The sequence below is a fragment of the Salvelinus sp. IW2-2015 genome, linkage group LG2, assembly GCF_002910315.2.
Source record: "Salvelinus sp. IW2-2015 linkage group LG2, ASM291031v2, whole genome shotgun sequence".
NCBI lineage: Eukaryota > Metazoa > Chordata > Actinopteri > Salmoniformes > Salmonidae > Salvelinus > Salvelinus sp. IW2-2015.
The window spans coordinates 21790917-21803416 of record NC_036839.1 but is presented as its reverse complement, the minus strand read 5'-3'; the positions used below and the strand labels follow the sequence as shown (position 1 = coordinate 21803416).

Genomic DNA, 12500 nt, shown 5'->3' with positions numbered 1-12500 from the left:
TTCAATAATAACAGGGTATTACTTAAATAATATTGAGGGCAGGCCAGACCATCAAATTGCTCCGATTTCACTTGTGGGGGCTGTTTGAGGGTAGCGATTTACAGGAAGAGTGTAGGTTGGGTGTTTTTTTCCGCTTTCTGACGTTTATTATCTTTTTTATGTCTGTGTGAAACAAATAGCAGCCACACAAAGAGAGGGAATGAGAAGGAATGGTGACAGCGGTGGAAAGAGAGTGAAAAGACAGGATGAAAATAGCTCTCCCCTTTGACCTAATGTAGACCACACACTCCTCACAACCACACAACAACAACACACCGTACTGAACAACACAACTCACCAACACAACAAAGACGCCACACATACCACACCCACACACACATATAAACTTACTACATAATTAATAGCCCAACACCCACAGGACCAACGAACCACGGCACCATCCCAACCACATAACCCACACAGACACACATACACTAAGAAATAAGAAGACATCTCAGAGACACCAGATAGATATTAATACTACATACCATCACATTACAACTAAGAAATGAGCGCACCATACTAATGGACATAAGAAGATCAACCAACAACACAACACACAGACAGAGACAACAATAGGACAAGACATAGGGTAGAAAAGAGCATAATCGTGACAGCAGTTAAAGCGAGAGAGAGCCTGCAAGACAAAAATCGCAAACGAAGAACACACAAAGGACAATGACATAGATCATAGAGTAATCCAATTATACACTAGTAACGATACTACTCTCCATCCTCCTAAGATGCCAGGGCACACAGAGTAAATGACAAGAGTGAAGAGCAAGTGCCAAAGCAAACACTGACGGTCTTTTCCCCAAATACTCAACCCAGGACATACCCTGCTAAATAGCCATGAACGGCCTACCTCTCTTGTTTGAGACGCCCCTATGCGCGCATCTCGTCCACCCTCACCCATACCACCCATCAACCATTATTCCACCCCTCATCGACTACTATATGAGCCCTACATAACCCCCTCCCAATCCTTCCCTTATCTCCCATACCTCGTGTAGCCCTCTAAACCACATCCCAACTGAGCCTCCCATCTCCTCCATCTCTCCATCCCAACTCCTTACGCCCTCCATCCCACAAAGCTAGCTTGTCAGGACTAACGTGTGAAGTGTGGAATGCGAAAGTACTTCTTCACAGTATAATATACTCATATATCTTCCAGCACACGTGTTCTCTCTCTTTTTTTTTTTTCAGGAAAATTTGTCGCGTACACCATGTGGGCAACAAGCTCAATAGACGCCTCCAGTCTACAATTAAAGGCGAATAAGCTCTTTCCCCTCCTTCTTCTCCACAAGGAGATCAACGGCAAATTACCCGAGAGTGCAAGAACTCATCCGAAGGATAGATAACTACTACATGAAATGATTCAGTGCTAGCGCCTTAATGGGGCGCGTTCTCCTGGACTTATCAGGCAGACCCAGGGTGGGAAGAATGTTATGTTGTTAGGTTGATTTGTCGTTTGCTAAGGCTATGAGTCAGTGCCTCGTGTGCTTCTGATAGTTTGCCTAGTGTTGGGGCTGCCTGGAGACGTTATGTTGCCAACCGGAGTATACCTGATCATACATCGCGACAGAATGATAATACCTATTGGTAGGAATGACGCGGGAATGGAATATCGTTTTCTTGTTGGATATTTCTGCATGACTTCTCACATCTTTGCCTTCGTGGTATCTAGTGAGTGATAGATATCAAATATAATAGTTTTCAATGTCTTTCTTTTCTTTTTCGCGCTTCGTGTTCACACAGAACCTCTGGCCGGACTTGCGTCGCAGATGAGTCACTCTCTCTCTCTTTGGTGGTGTGAGTGGAAGAAGATAGATGGGTAGTGTGGATGTGTGTGTTGTGTGTGATGCGTGTTGGCTCTCCTGAGGTTAATATAGTTCCTACCTTTTTTTCCCGATGAGTCGTGTTTTGTAGATTCTGTTGTTATTTGTGGTAGTTGTTGTGGATTAGAGCGAGTTCGATTCTTGGTGATGTCTTTCTTTGCATTTTAGAAGGTGTGATAGACATGTGTTGACTCTCGTGGAGGTGTGGCGGTTGTGTATTTCGGTATTGAGTTTGGGGGTGTGAGGTATTGTTGTTGTTTGTATTTTGGTCTGCCATTGTTGTGGGTGTGTGTGGTTTTATGGGCGGTGCTTGATTGGTGTTTTTTTCTTTTCGTGATGTCTGTTGTGTGTGTGTGTGTGTGTTGTGTAGTTGTGGGTGGATTTGTGTTGTGTGTGTGTGGTGGGCTCGTGTGTGTTTGTGTGTGAATGGGAATAAATGTGTTAGTGTGTGTGTCTGGTGTGTGTGGTCTGTGGTCTGTAGATCTAGGTGTGTTAGTGTGTGTGTGTGATGGTGCCTCCGTCCCTCGTCGTGTAGGTTGTGTGATGTAGTGTGGGATTGTGTGTGTGTGGTGTGCCATGTGATGTGTGTGTGTTGTTGTCTCTGTGGTGTTTGTGTGTGTCCGTGTGAGACAGAATGGGGTGTGGCGCGCTTGGTGGTGGTGTGTGTTATGTGTGTTGTGTGTGTGTGTGTGTGTGTGTTGTGTGTGTGTGTGTGTGTGTGTGGTGTGTGTGTGGTGTGGTGTTGTGTGTGTGTTGGTGTTGGTGTGTGTTGTGTGTGTTGTGTGTGTGTGGAGTTGTGTGTGTGTGTGTCGTGGTGTTGTGTGTGTGTTGTGTTCTGTTGTGTGTGTTGTGTGTGTGTTTTGCCTGTTTCCTAAGTGTTATCTGTCCACGTGTGTGTGTGAGGGTGTGGCTTGGCATGAGATGACCTTTTTGCGTGTTCAAGTGTGTGTGTGTGGCAATCATTCCACTTATCAGTAATTAAACCATTAAGCTGGCTGTGGTTTACTGAGCTAAGAGCTGAACTCAGCTGCTCAAACTGACAATTAGCCCATCAGAGGAACCAATAGGTTTATAAAAGTGTTTGCACGTGTAGCCTACGAATGAAACGACATAAAGAGAGGGGCAGCAGAGAGAACAATCTGTGTCTGTGTCTGTCTGTAGAAAGAAGCTTGTTGCCAGCTCCCTTTCTAGTCCAGCGCTCTTGTGGTCTCAATCCACGGTGCAGTCAGCACAGGGGTCCAGGCCACAGTACCCACTACCCACACGCACACAGCAGAATTACATTTAGCAATAACAATAGAGAAATTATTCATAAGAGCAGGGCCTGCCAAATTAGCAGAGGGATGCACTTACTGCTCGACACATGGAGGCATAAACAGAGCAGCAGATACTGTGCTGCTGGAGAGGAGAGCCAGATAGCCAGCCCAGCGTCATAAGGGCAGGGTTAGTCATGGAGAAATGTGATGCTGTCCCCACGGGTGTGAGAGAGGCTGAGTAGGTAGGGGAGCACAGGACACACACAGACGCACGCACACACGCACACACAATACACACACAATTCCACCTGTGGATCTAATGGACACGCAGTCACACATGGTGATATCCCACAGCCTCACATACAGTACTTGTCACATGATACTGTAGATATACAAAAAGCGCAGTCGTTGATTCATAATTCATTATGAGTCGTTTTGTTTCGGTCAGTGGTTGTGTGGGGTCGGCGGGTTGGCCGATTGTTCAGATAAAACCATACAAAAAGCACTTCCAACAGCACATACAGTATAGCATAAAGCACTTCCAACAGCACATACACTATAGCATAAAGCACTTCCAACAGCACATACAGTATAGCATATAGCACTTCCAACAGCACATACACTATAGCATAAAGCACTTCTAACAGCACATACAGTATAGCATAAAGCACTTCCAACAGCACATACAGTACAGCATAAAGCACTTCCAACAGCACATACAGTACAGCATAAAGCACTTCCAACAGCCACATACAGCATAAGCATAATACAACTTCGCAAACGAGCACAGTACAGTAACGATAAAGCACTGCCAACAGCCATCAGCTATAGCATTAAAGCACTCCAACAGCACAACAGTATCAGCATAAAGCACTTTCCAACAGTGCACATTACAGTTTATGCATAAGCACTTCCAAAGCACACTATAGCATTAAAGCACTTCCAACAGCACATACAGTACTAGGCATAAAGCACTTTCCAACAGCAATACAGTTACCAGAGCATAAAGCATTCACAAGCACATACAGGTACAGCATAAAGCATCCAACAGACATTACAGTAAGCATAAAGCACTTCCACCAGCCATACAAGTACAGCATATAGCACTTCCAACAGCACATACAGTTAAAAGCGTTAAGAAGGCCACTCTCAAGCAGACACATACAGTATAGCAATAAGCACTCATCAGCCATACAGTTATCAGCATAAAATCACGAACTGTAAGGCATATAGCACTTCCAACATGCTACATACAGTATAGCTAAAAGCACTTCCAACAGCACATACAGGTATAGGCATATAGCACTTCCAAACAGCAGCATACAGATTGATGAGCGGATAAGCACTATCCAACAAGCACATACAGTACAGCATAAAGCACTTCCAACAGCACATACAGTATAGCATAAAGCACTTCCAACAGCACATACAGTATAGCATAAAGCACTTCTAACACTTCTGTTGGAGCTAGGAACACAAGCATTTCATTTCACCCGCAATAACATCTGCTAAATATGTGTATGAGACCAACATTTTATTTTATTTTATTTAACAGCACATACAGTTGTGTGTCTAGTGTACAGTATATGTGTGAGAGTGACTGAGTTGAGTAGCAGCTGGAACACATGTGTGGTCTGGCTGTGGTGACTTGCATGKTGGCGTGTGTGTGTGTGTGTGTCTGTCTGTGTGTGTATGTGGCGGGTAGATGTGCTGCATGGAGTTTGATCTGAGTTTAGGGAGGGGCTTTCCTCTCCTGACTGTGTCAACTTGGACAACAAAAAGAGGAGAGGGACACACACGCACCGAAACAAATACAGTCTGACACTTTCGCCCTCCTTGGCCTACCCATAAATTGTCCCACCCTCTCCAAGATCCTCCTTCCTTATCATCTATCACTCTCCTTCTTCGATCTATCCCTTCATTATACTTCTTCTCTTCCTGTTGTGGCCCATCTCAGTCCCTCCTTCCTTCCCTGTCCTCTCTAATATGAACAACTTGTGGAGTATTTTTTGTCTCCTCTCTGGTCTGGTCTGTGTGTTTGAGGAGCTAGCTGAGGAATATGTTAATGGTGGCACAGTGGTAACAACCACTTCCTTTCTATGATGAGCCGTTAACAAAGATAGTGGATGAATGAAGATAGTTCACTCCGGCAGTTTAGCTTTGAAAGAAAATTGTCAGTTCTACTTAACTTGGTGTGTCTCCCATAGACACCAATGCAACAGCAGCTGCGTCTGGTCTACTTAGTTCAGTGTTTCCCAACTCCGTTTCTGGAGTACCCCGACAGCACACATTGTTGTTGTAGCCCCGGACAAAAACACAAGATTCATCTGCATGATGAATCATCAACGCTCAGGGTGGGGACAGACAGCCCATCTCATCATGGTAACTTTTTGTCTTCTAAATCCCCGAGCTGGCAAGGTACAAATCTGTCGTTCTGCCGCCGAACAGGCAGTTAACCCACTGTTCCTAGGCCGTCATTGAAAATAAGAATGTGTTCTTAACTGACTTGCCTAGTTAAATAAAGGTAAAATAAAAATACATTTAACCAAGAGAGCATATAGTTAGCTACATCTTTGGACTTTTATGGTTTTCTATTGTGCGTAATGTGCAGTAGCCTATATTATACAGTACCAGTCAAAGGTTTGGACACACCTACTCATTCAAGGGTTTTTCTTTATTTTTACTATTTTCTACATTGTAGAATAATAGTGGCCATCCAAACTATGAAGTAACACATATGGAATCATGTAGTAACCAAAATAAGTTTTAAACAAAACCAAATATAGTTTAGATTCTTCAAAGTAGCCCCCCTTTGCCTTGATGACAGCTTTGCACACTCTTGGCATTCTCTCAACCAACTTCACCTGGAATGCTTTTCCAACAGTCTTGAAGGAGGTCCCACATATGCTGAGCACTTGTTGGCTGGTTTTCCTTCCCTCTGCGGTCCAACTCACCCCGAACCATTTCAATTGGGTTGAGGTCGGGTGATTGTGGAGGCCAGGTCATCTGATGCAGCACTCCATCACTCTCCTTCTTGATCAAATAGCAGGCTGGAGGTGAGTGGGTCATTATCCTGTTGAATGATAGTCCCACTAAGCGCAAACCGGATGGGATGGCGTATCGCTGCAGAATGCTGTGGTAGCCATGCTGGTTAAGTGTGTCTTGGATTCTAAATAAATCACAGACAGTGTTACCAGCAAAACACCCCCACACCTCCTCCTCCATGCTTCACGGTGGGAACCACACATGCGGAGATCATCCGTTCACCTACTCTGTGTCTCACAAAGACACGGCGGTTGGAACCAAATATTGCACATTTGGACTCATCAGAACAAAGGACAGATTTCCACTGGTCTAATGTCCATTGCTCGTGTGTCTTGGCCCAAGCAAGTCTCTTCTTATTATTGGTGTCCTTTAGTAGTGGTTTCTTTGCAGCAATTTGACCATGAAGGCCTGATTCACGCAGTCTGCTCTGAACAGTTGATGTTGAGATGTGTCTGTTACTTGAACTCTGTGAAGCATTTATTTGGGCTGCAATATCTGAGGCTGGTAACTCGAATGAACTAATCCTCTGCAGCAGAGGTAACTCTGGGTCTTCCTTTCCTGTGGCGGTCCTCATGAGAGCCGCTTTCATCATATCTCTTGATGGTTTTTGAGACTGCACTGTTCCGCCTTAACTGACATGTCTTAAAGTAATGATGGACTGTCATTTCTCTTTACTTATTTGAGCTGTTCTTGCCATAATATGGACTTTGTCTTAACAAATAGGGCTATCTTCTGTATACCACCCCTACGTTGTCACAACACAACTGATTAGCTCAAATGCATTAAGAAGGAAAGAAAGGCACACCTGTTAAATGAAATGCATTCAAGGTGACTACCTCATGAAGCTGGTTGAGAGAATGCCAAGAGCGTGCAAAGCTGTAAACAAGGCAAAGGGTGGCTACTTTGAAGAATCTCAAATATAAAATATATTTTTATTTGGTTGCAATATGATTCCATATGTGTTATTTCATAGTTTTGATGTCTTCACTATTGTTCTACAATGTAGAAAATTGTAAAAATAGAGAAAAACCTTGAATGAGTAGGTGGGTCCAAACCTTTGACTGTTATTGTAGGTCTATTTCTATGCTTTGTAAGGCTTTTTAATGACACTTCCGGTTTTGGCGGGAAATATCGTGTTACCCGGGAGAAAAGTGATGTATTCTGGGGATGGAACATTTGTAAAATACGGGGAAAATATTCAACCGTAGTGTGCGCACGCATGACTTCAGTTTAAATGAATAATTGCATGTGTATCTTCAGTGTATTTGGTGCAATAATGACCCTGGCTGGAGAAAGTCAATTTAATCAGCAGAGCTTGACTACTGCTACAGCTCTGGTGTAGGATGCTACATGCTTACATTTGTCTCTGTGGGTGTGGTGTGTGTGTGGTGTGTGGTGTGTGTGTGTGTGTGTGTGTGTGTGGTGTGTGTGTGTGTGTGTGTGTGTGTGTGTTGTGGTGTGTGTGTGTGTGTGTGTGTGTGTGTTGTGTGTGGTGTGTGGTGAAAAGGTTGTAGGGGCCAGTCCCGAAGACTCATTCAATGTGTGAGAAGGTTGATATCAAACTAAAGGAAAGTGATATTCTTGCCATTATCCATTCAAGTCTGCAATGACCATCCCTATGAGTGCAGAGTTTTGATCCAGCATAGCAGTAAGTTTTTTTATTTGTATAATATTTTATTTTAGCAGCAATGATATTACAATTCAGACATATCAGACAACATCAAATATGATGGATACCAAAAACATCACACACCTAAGGAGCCATGTTACCCTCGAGCATACGGAGCCCATGTCCATGCGCGCGGACCATAGCACTAAGGTTAGGACTCATGTTAGGGAAATCTGATGCTAGACAGCTGGTCTCTCTCACCTGTGGTTCTTGGGGCAGGTGTAGTACAGTATCAGCCTCCACTGTGGTGGTGCCTGGATTCCTCTTCATACACCAGGTTCTCGTCTGTCTGGAGCAGGGTCAGGAACCTCCGGATGGTACACAGGTTCTCCCACAGAGTACGGTTCTCTGGGCTAGGGTCTCCCTTCCACCGCCAGCAACTCACACAGCCAGCCCTAAGAGAGGTAGATGGGAGCAGAGACAGGAGAAGGGAGTGAGGAAGGGAGGGGAGGGAGAGAGAAAGAGATGGGGAGTGGGGGGGAGAGATTTGATTATCTATGCTAGACTAGGCCAGTCTTGACACCAGCTGTTGTGTGCATCCAGCCTCCACCAGCATGCATGTTTATAACCTGATCATTTCTATTCTCCCTCTCACCCCCAATCCCACTCTCCCTCAGCATCCCCCTCTCCCTCAGCATCCCCCTCTCCCTCAGCATCCCTCTCTCCTCTCCTCTCTGGGCCAGCTGCAGCAGAGGGTGCAGTGAGCCATGACCCCCAGCCCAATTCTGCCCAGCCACCCCCGGACCCCTGAACCTGGGACACAGCTTGATCACCACACACACACACACACACACACACACACACACACACACACACACACACACACACACACACACACACACACCAACACACACACACACACACACACACACACAGGTAATATTCTCTCACAAACACGCACACGTAGACACGCACGCAACAGTGTCCTCACTGTAGATATCCATTCCCACAGCACCATGTCTTCATGTGCTCTAAACAGTTGTGTGTTTGTTGAAGGAGTCTGTGTGGGGGTGGGGGGGGGGGTATCACATGTCTGAATCAGTTCTTCCCCAGGTTGGTATTTGGCTTATCTGTCTGGTATTGTTTATCTACTGCTGTGGAGACACACTGACTGTCTGATACAACAGCCTGGGGAAGAGGGTTATCAACCCCGCTCCATCGGTCCCAGCCGCCACCCACATCACGGGACAGGAGCAACTGCCCCTAACCACTGACACATATGTTTTCATTCCCTTAATGATTAAGGTTAGGATTGGGAGTTGGGCACAATAGGTTAGGATTGGGAGTTGGGTACAATAGGTTAGGATTGGAGTTGGGTACAATAGGTAGGATTGGGAGTTGGGCACAATAGGTTAGGATTGGGAGTTGGGTACAATAGATTAGGATTGGGAGTTGGTACCATAGGTTGGATTGGGAGTGGGTACCAATAGGTTAGGGATTGGGAGTTGGGTACAATAGGTTAGGATTGGGAGTTGGGTACAATAGGTTAGGATTGGGAGTTGGGCACAATAGGTTAAGATTGAGAGTTGGGTACAATAGTTAGGATTGGGAGTTGGGTACAATAGGTTAGGATTGGGAGGGGTTGGGTACAATAGGTTAGGATTGGGAGTTGGGTACAATAGGTTAGGATTGGAGTTGGGTACAATAGGTTAGGATTGGGAGTTGGGTACAATAGGTTAGGATTGGAGTTGGGACAATAGGTTAGGATTGAGAGTTGGGCACAATAGGTTAGGATTGGGAGTTGGGTACAATAGGTTAGGATTGGGAGTTGGGTACAATAGGTTGGATTGGGAGTTGGGTACAATAGGTTAATTGGAGTTGGGTACAATAGGTTAGGATGGGAGTTGGGTACAATAGGTTAGGATTGGGAGTTGGGCACAATAGGTTAGGATTGGGAGTTGGGTACAATAGGTTAGGATTGGGAGTTGGGCACAATAGGTTAGGATTGAGAGTTGGGCACAATAGGTTAGGATTGGGAGTTGGCACAATAGGTTAGGATTGGAGTTTGGTACAATAGGTTAGGGATTGGGAGTTGGGTACAATAGGTTAGGATTGGGAGTTGGGTACAATAGGTTAGGATTGGGAGTTGGGTTTACAATAGGTTTTAGGATTGTAGTTGGGTACAATAGGTTAGGATTGGGAGTTGGGCACAATAGGTTAGGATTGGGAGCCGGGAACAATAGGTTAGGATTGGGAGTTGGGCACAATAGGTTAGGAAAGCTGTAGCAGGATAGGGACAATGTCATGGGTCATGGGTGAAACAGGCCTCTCACCTGGCTCTTGTTGGCAGCCACCTTGGCGAACAGCGCCTGAGACACCTTGGCCCTCTTCATCTCCTGCTGGATCTCATCATAGATACCTGACGTGATGTTGACCAGAGACTCCAGCTTCAGGGGCAGGTCTGGGTTGAGGCATGGCGGCTTGGGCTGAGGGAGGATGGGTAGGAGGGACCAGGGAGATGCGGTCCATAGAGAAAGAACCAGTTATTAAACCAGGAAGTTGTACCAGAGTTTGCCTGAATGGGTAACACTGCCAACTCTAGTTCACATGTTGTCCCTGCGCCAACGACCAAAGTTTAGGTTTCAAGTAAGAATGACAGGTAATCAGCTGACGATCAGTCAAAGTTTTTTCTTCTTTTAAACAGACATTATCCTCATAGACGTACATGTTCCGACATGGAGAATGTTTACAGATTAAAAGTCATTAAGCCATTCTCTCTCCTCTCCTTTGTAGTTTCTGTTTGAATGACTCTGTATTGAATCTCAGTATGTTTTCTTATAAGACTTTGAGGTTATCTTTGCAGGACCAGACTAGTAATCTGGCATTCCCAAGCGTAAACGATGGCAAGATAAATTTATACAGACATAATAATGATAGTACACAAATTCGTCCCAGAATGAGTGTTTGCCCTTTGCATCAGAGAGAGAATGTTATCTGTGATGTTCCTAAAAGGCTGTGTGGGGTTGGGAAGCACATCCAAATGAATTGTCCCTTTCTCTATAGCATGTTCATATGACAACAGGCTGTGTCTCTATTGTAAACAAGTGAAGAAAGATACAGAACTCTCTTTTTTAGTCAGTCCTCCATTTCCAAAATATACTGTATTTATCTACAACAGGAACTTCAAATTAGCAGTAGTCATGTATTGCAGAAAACCAAAAGACAGACATTTTCTTGGACTTTGGGACTATTTGATTTTTTCCACATTACCATGCAAACTAAATCAATCATAGCAAGTATTTGACATACTGTACACTAAAATTTGAGCCATGTCTGATCAAAAGGAATTCTGTGTGTGAGGTACATTCTGTGAACAAGCCAAAAAAGGGATTGTGGATGAATACACAGCTCACAGAGGCTCAAGTAGTACTGTATTGCGAGACATAAAAGTATTGTAGATGGGTGAACTGAGACATAAAAGTATTGTAGATGGGTGAACTGAGACATAAAAGTATTGTAGATGGGTGAACTGANTGAGACATAAAAGTATTGTAGATGGGTGAACTGAGACATAAAAGTATTGTAGATGGGTGAACTGAGACATAAAAGTATTGTAGATGGGTGAACTGCTCACAGAGTTGGAGATTTTGGTCTTATTCTTCCAGATAGAAGCCCAGGCATCAGGAGTGAGCTGTTCGTCCAGACCTCTCTCCCACACCTTCTGCATGAGGTGGCATGGGACATGGTTAGTGATGGTCGGTCTAAACACGTCCTGTCAAACATTTAAATTGTTACCATCTCGTCATCTAACATCACACACACAAAACATAGAGACACAATCAATGAGATGTATTTATGTGCCTTTTCTCAACATATAGTTACATATGGTTAGATCGGTGTCTTTAGTACTATCCCCTTTCCCAGTCTATTTTTTTATCCCTGATTTGGTAGATCCCCTACTGTGAAAGACAAATCTTTTTTTTAATAATGTTCTAAAAAAGAAAATGTAGCCCCTTTTTCTCCCCAATTTCGTGGTATCCAATTGGCAGTTACAGTCTTGTCTCATCGCTGCAACTCCCGTACGGACTCGGGAGAGGCGAAGATCGAGAGCCGTGCGTCCTCCAAAACACAACCCAACCAAGTCGCACTGCTTCTTGACACAATGCCCATTTAACCCGGAAGCCAGACGCACCAATGTGTCGGAGGAAACACCCGTATACCTGGCGACCGTGTCACCGTGCACTGCGCCCGGCTCGCCACAGGAGTCGCTAGTGCGCGATGGGACAAGGACATCCCTGCCGGCCAAACCCTCCCCTAACCCGAACGACACTGGGCCAATTGTGCGCCACCCCATGGGTATCCCGGTTGCGGCCGGCTGCGACAAAGCCTGGACTCGAACCCAGAATCTCTAGTGGCACAGCTAGCACTGAGATGCAGAGCCTTAGACCACTGCATGGAAGACCAATACTAACAGCACAGACACCAACCAAACCAACCGCCAGACAGAAACTAAAACATACAGACAACATAAACCATCAACAAGGCACAAAGACAGACAAGACACACCACAGTCAACCAGACACACACAGGCCCTGCTGTAGAGGAGCTTGGTGGAGAATGTCTATGGTAGTTTTGGAGGGCGATGGGTGGTGGGCGGGGTACCTGTGAGAGGCGGGGGCCCCCGGGGCTGGAGGTAGGGGTAGGGGGCAGGCC

At 45.1% G+C, this 12500-nt stretch overlaps 1 protein-coding gene across 1 annotated transcript in view; it reads right to left on the bottom strand.

Moving 5' to 3' along the window:
* Window positions 1-12500, bottom strand: part of LOC111976797 (DNA-binding protein SATB2-like) — a 54980-nt gene that overhangs the window by 1624 nt on the left and 40856 nt on the right. The window contains 6 exon segments of the mRNA XM_070448051.1: window positions 8049-8088; window positions 8090-8220; window positions 8222-8242; window positions 10121-10273; window positions 11422-11559; window positions 12450-12500. The exon segment at window positions 12450-12500 is cut by the window's right edge and continues 1 nt beyond it. Coding sequence (XP_070304152.1) covers window positions 8049-8088; window positions 8090-8220; window positions 8222-8242; window positions 10121-10273; window positions 11422-11559; window positions 12450-12500 — 534 coding nt within the window.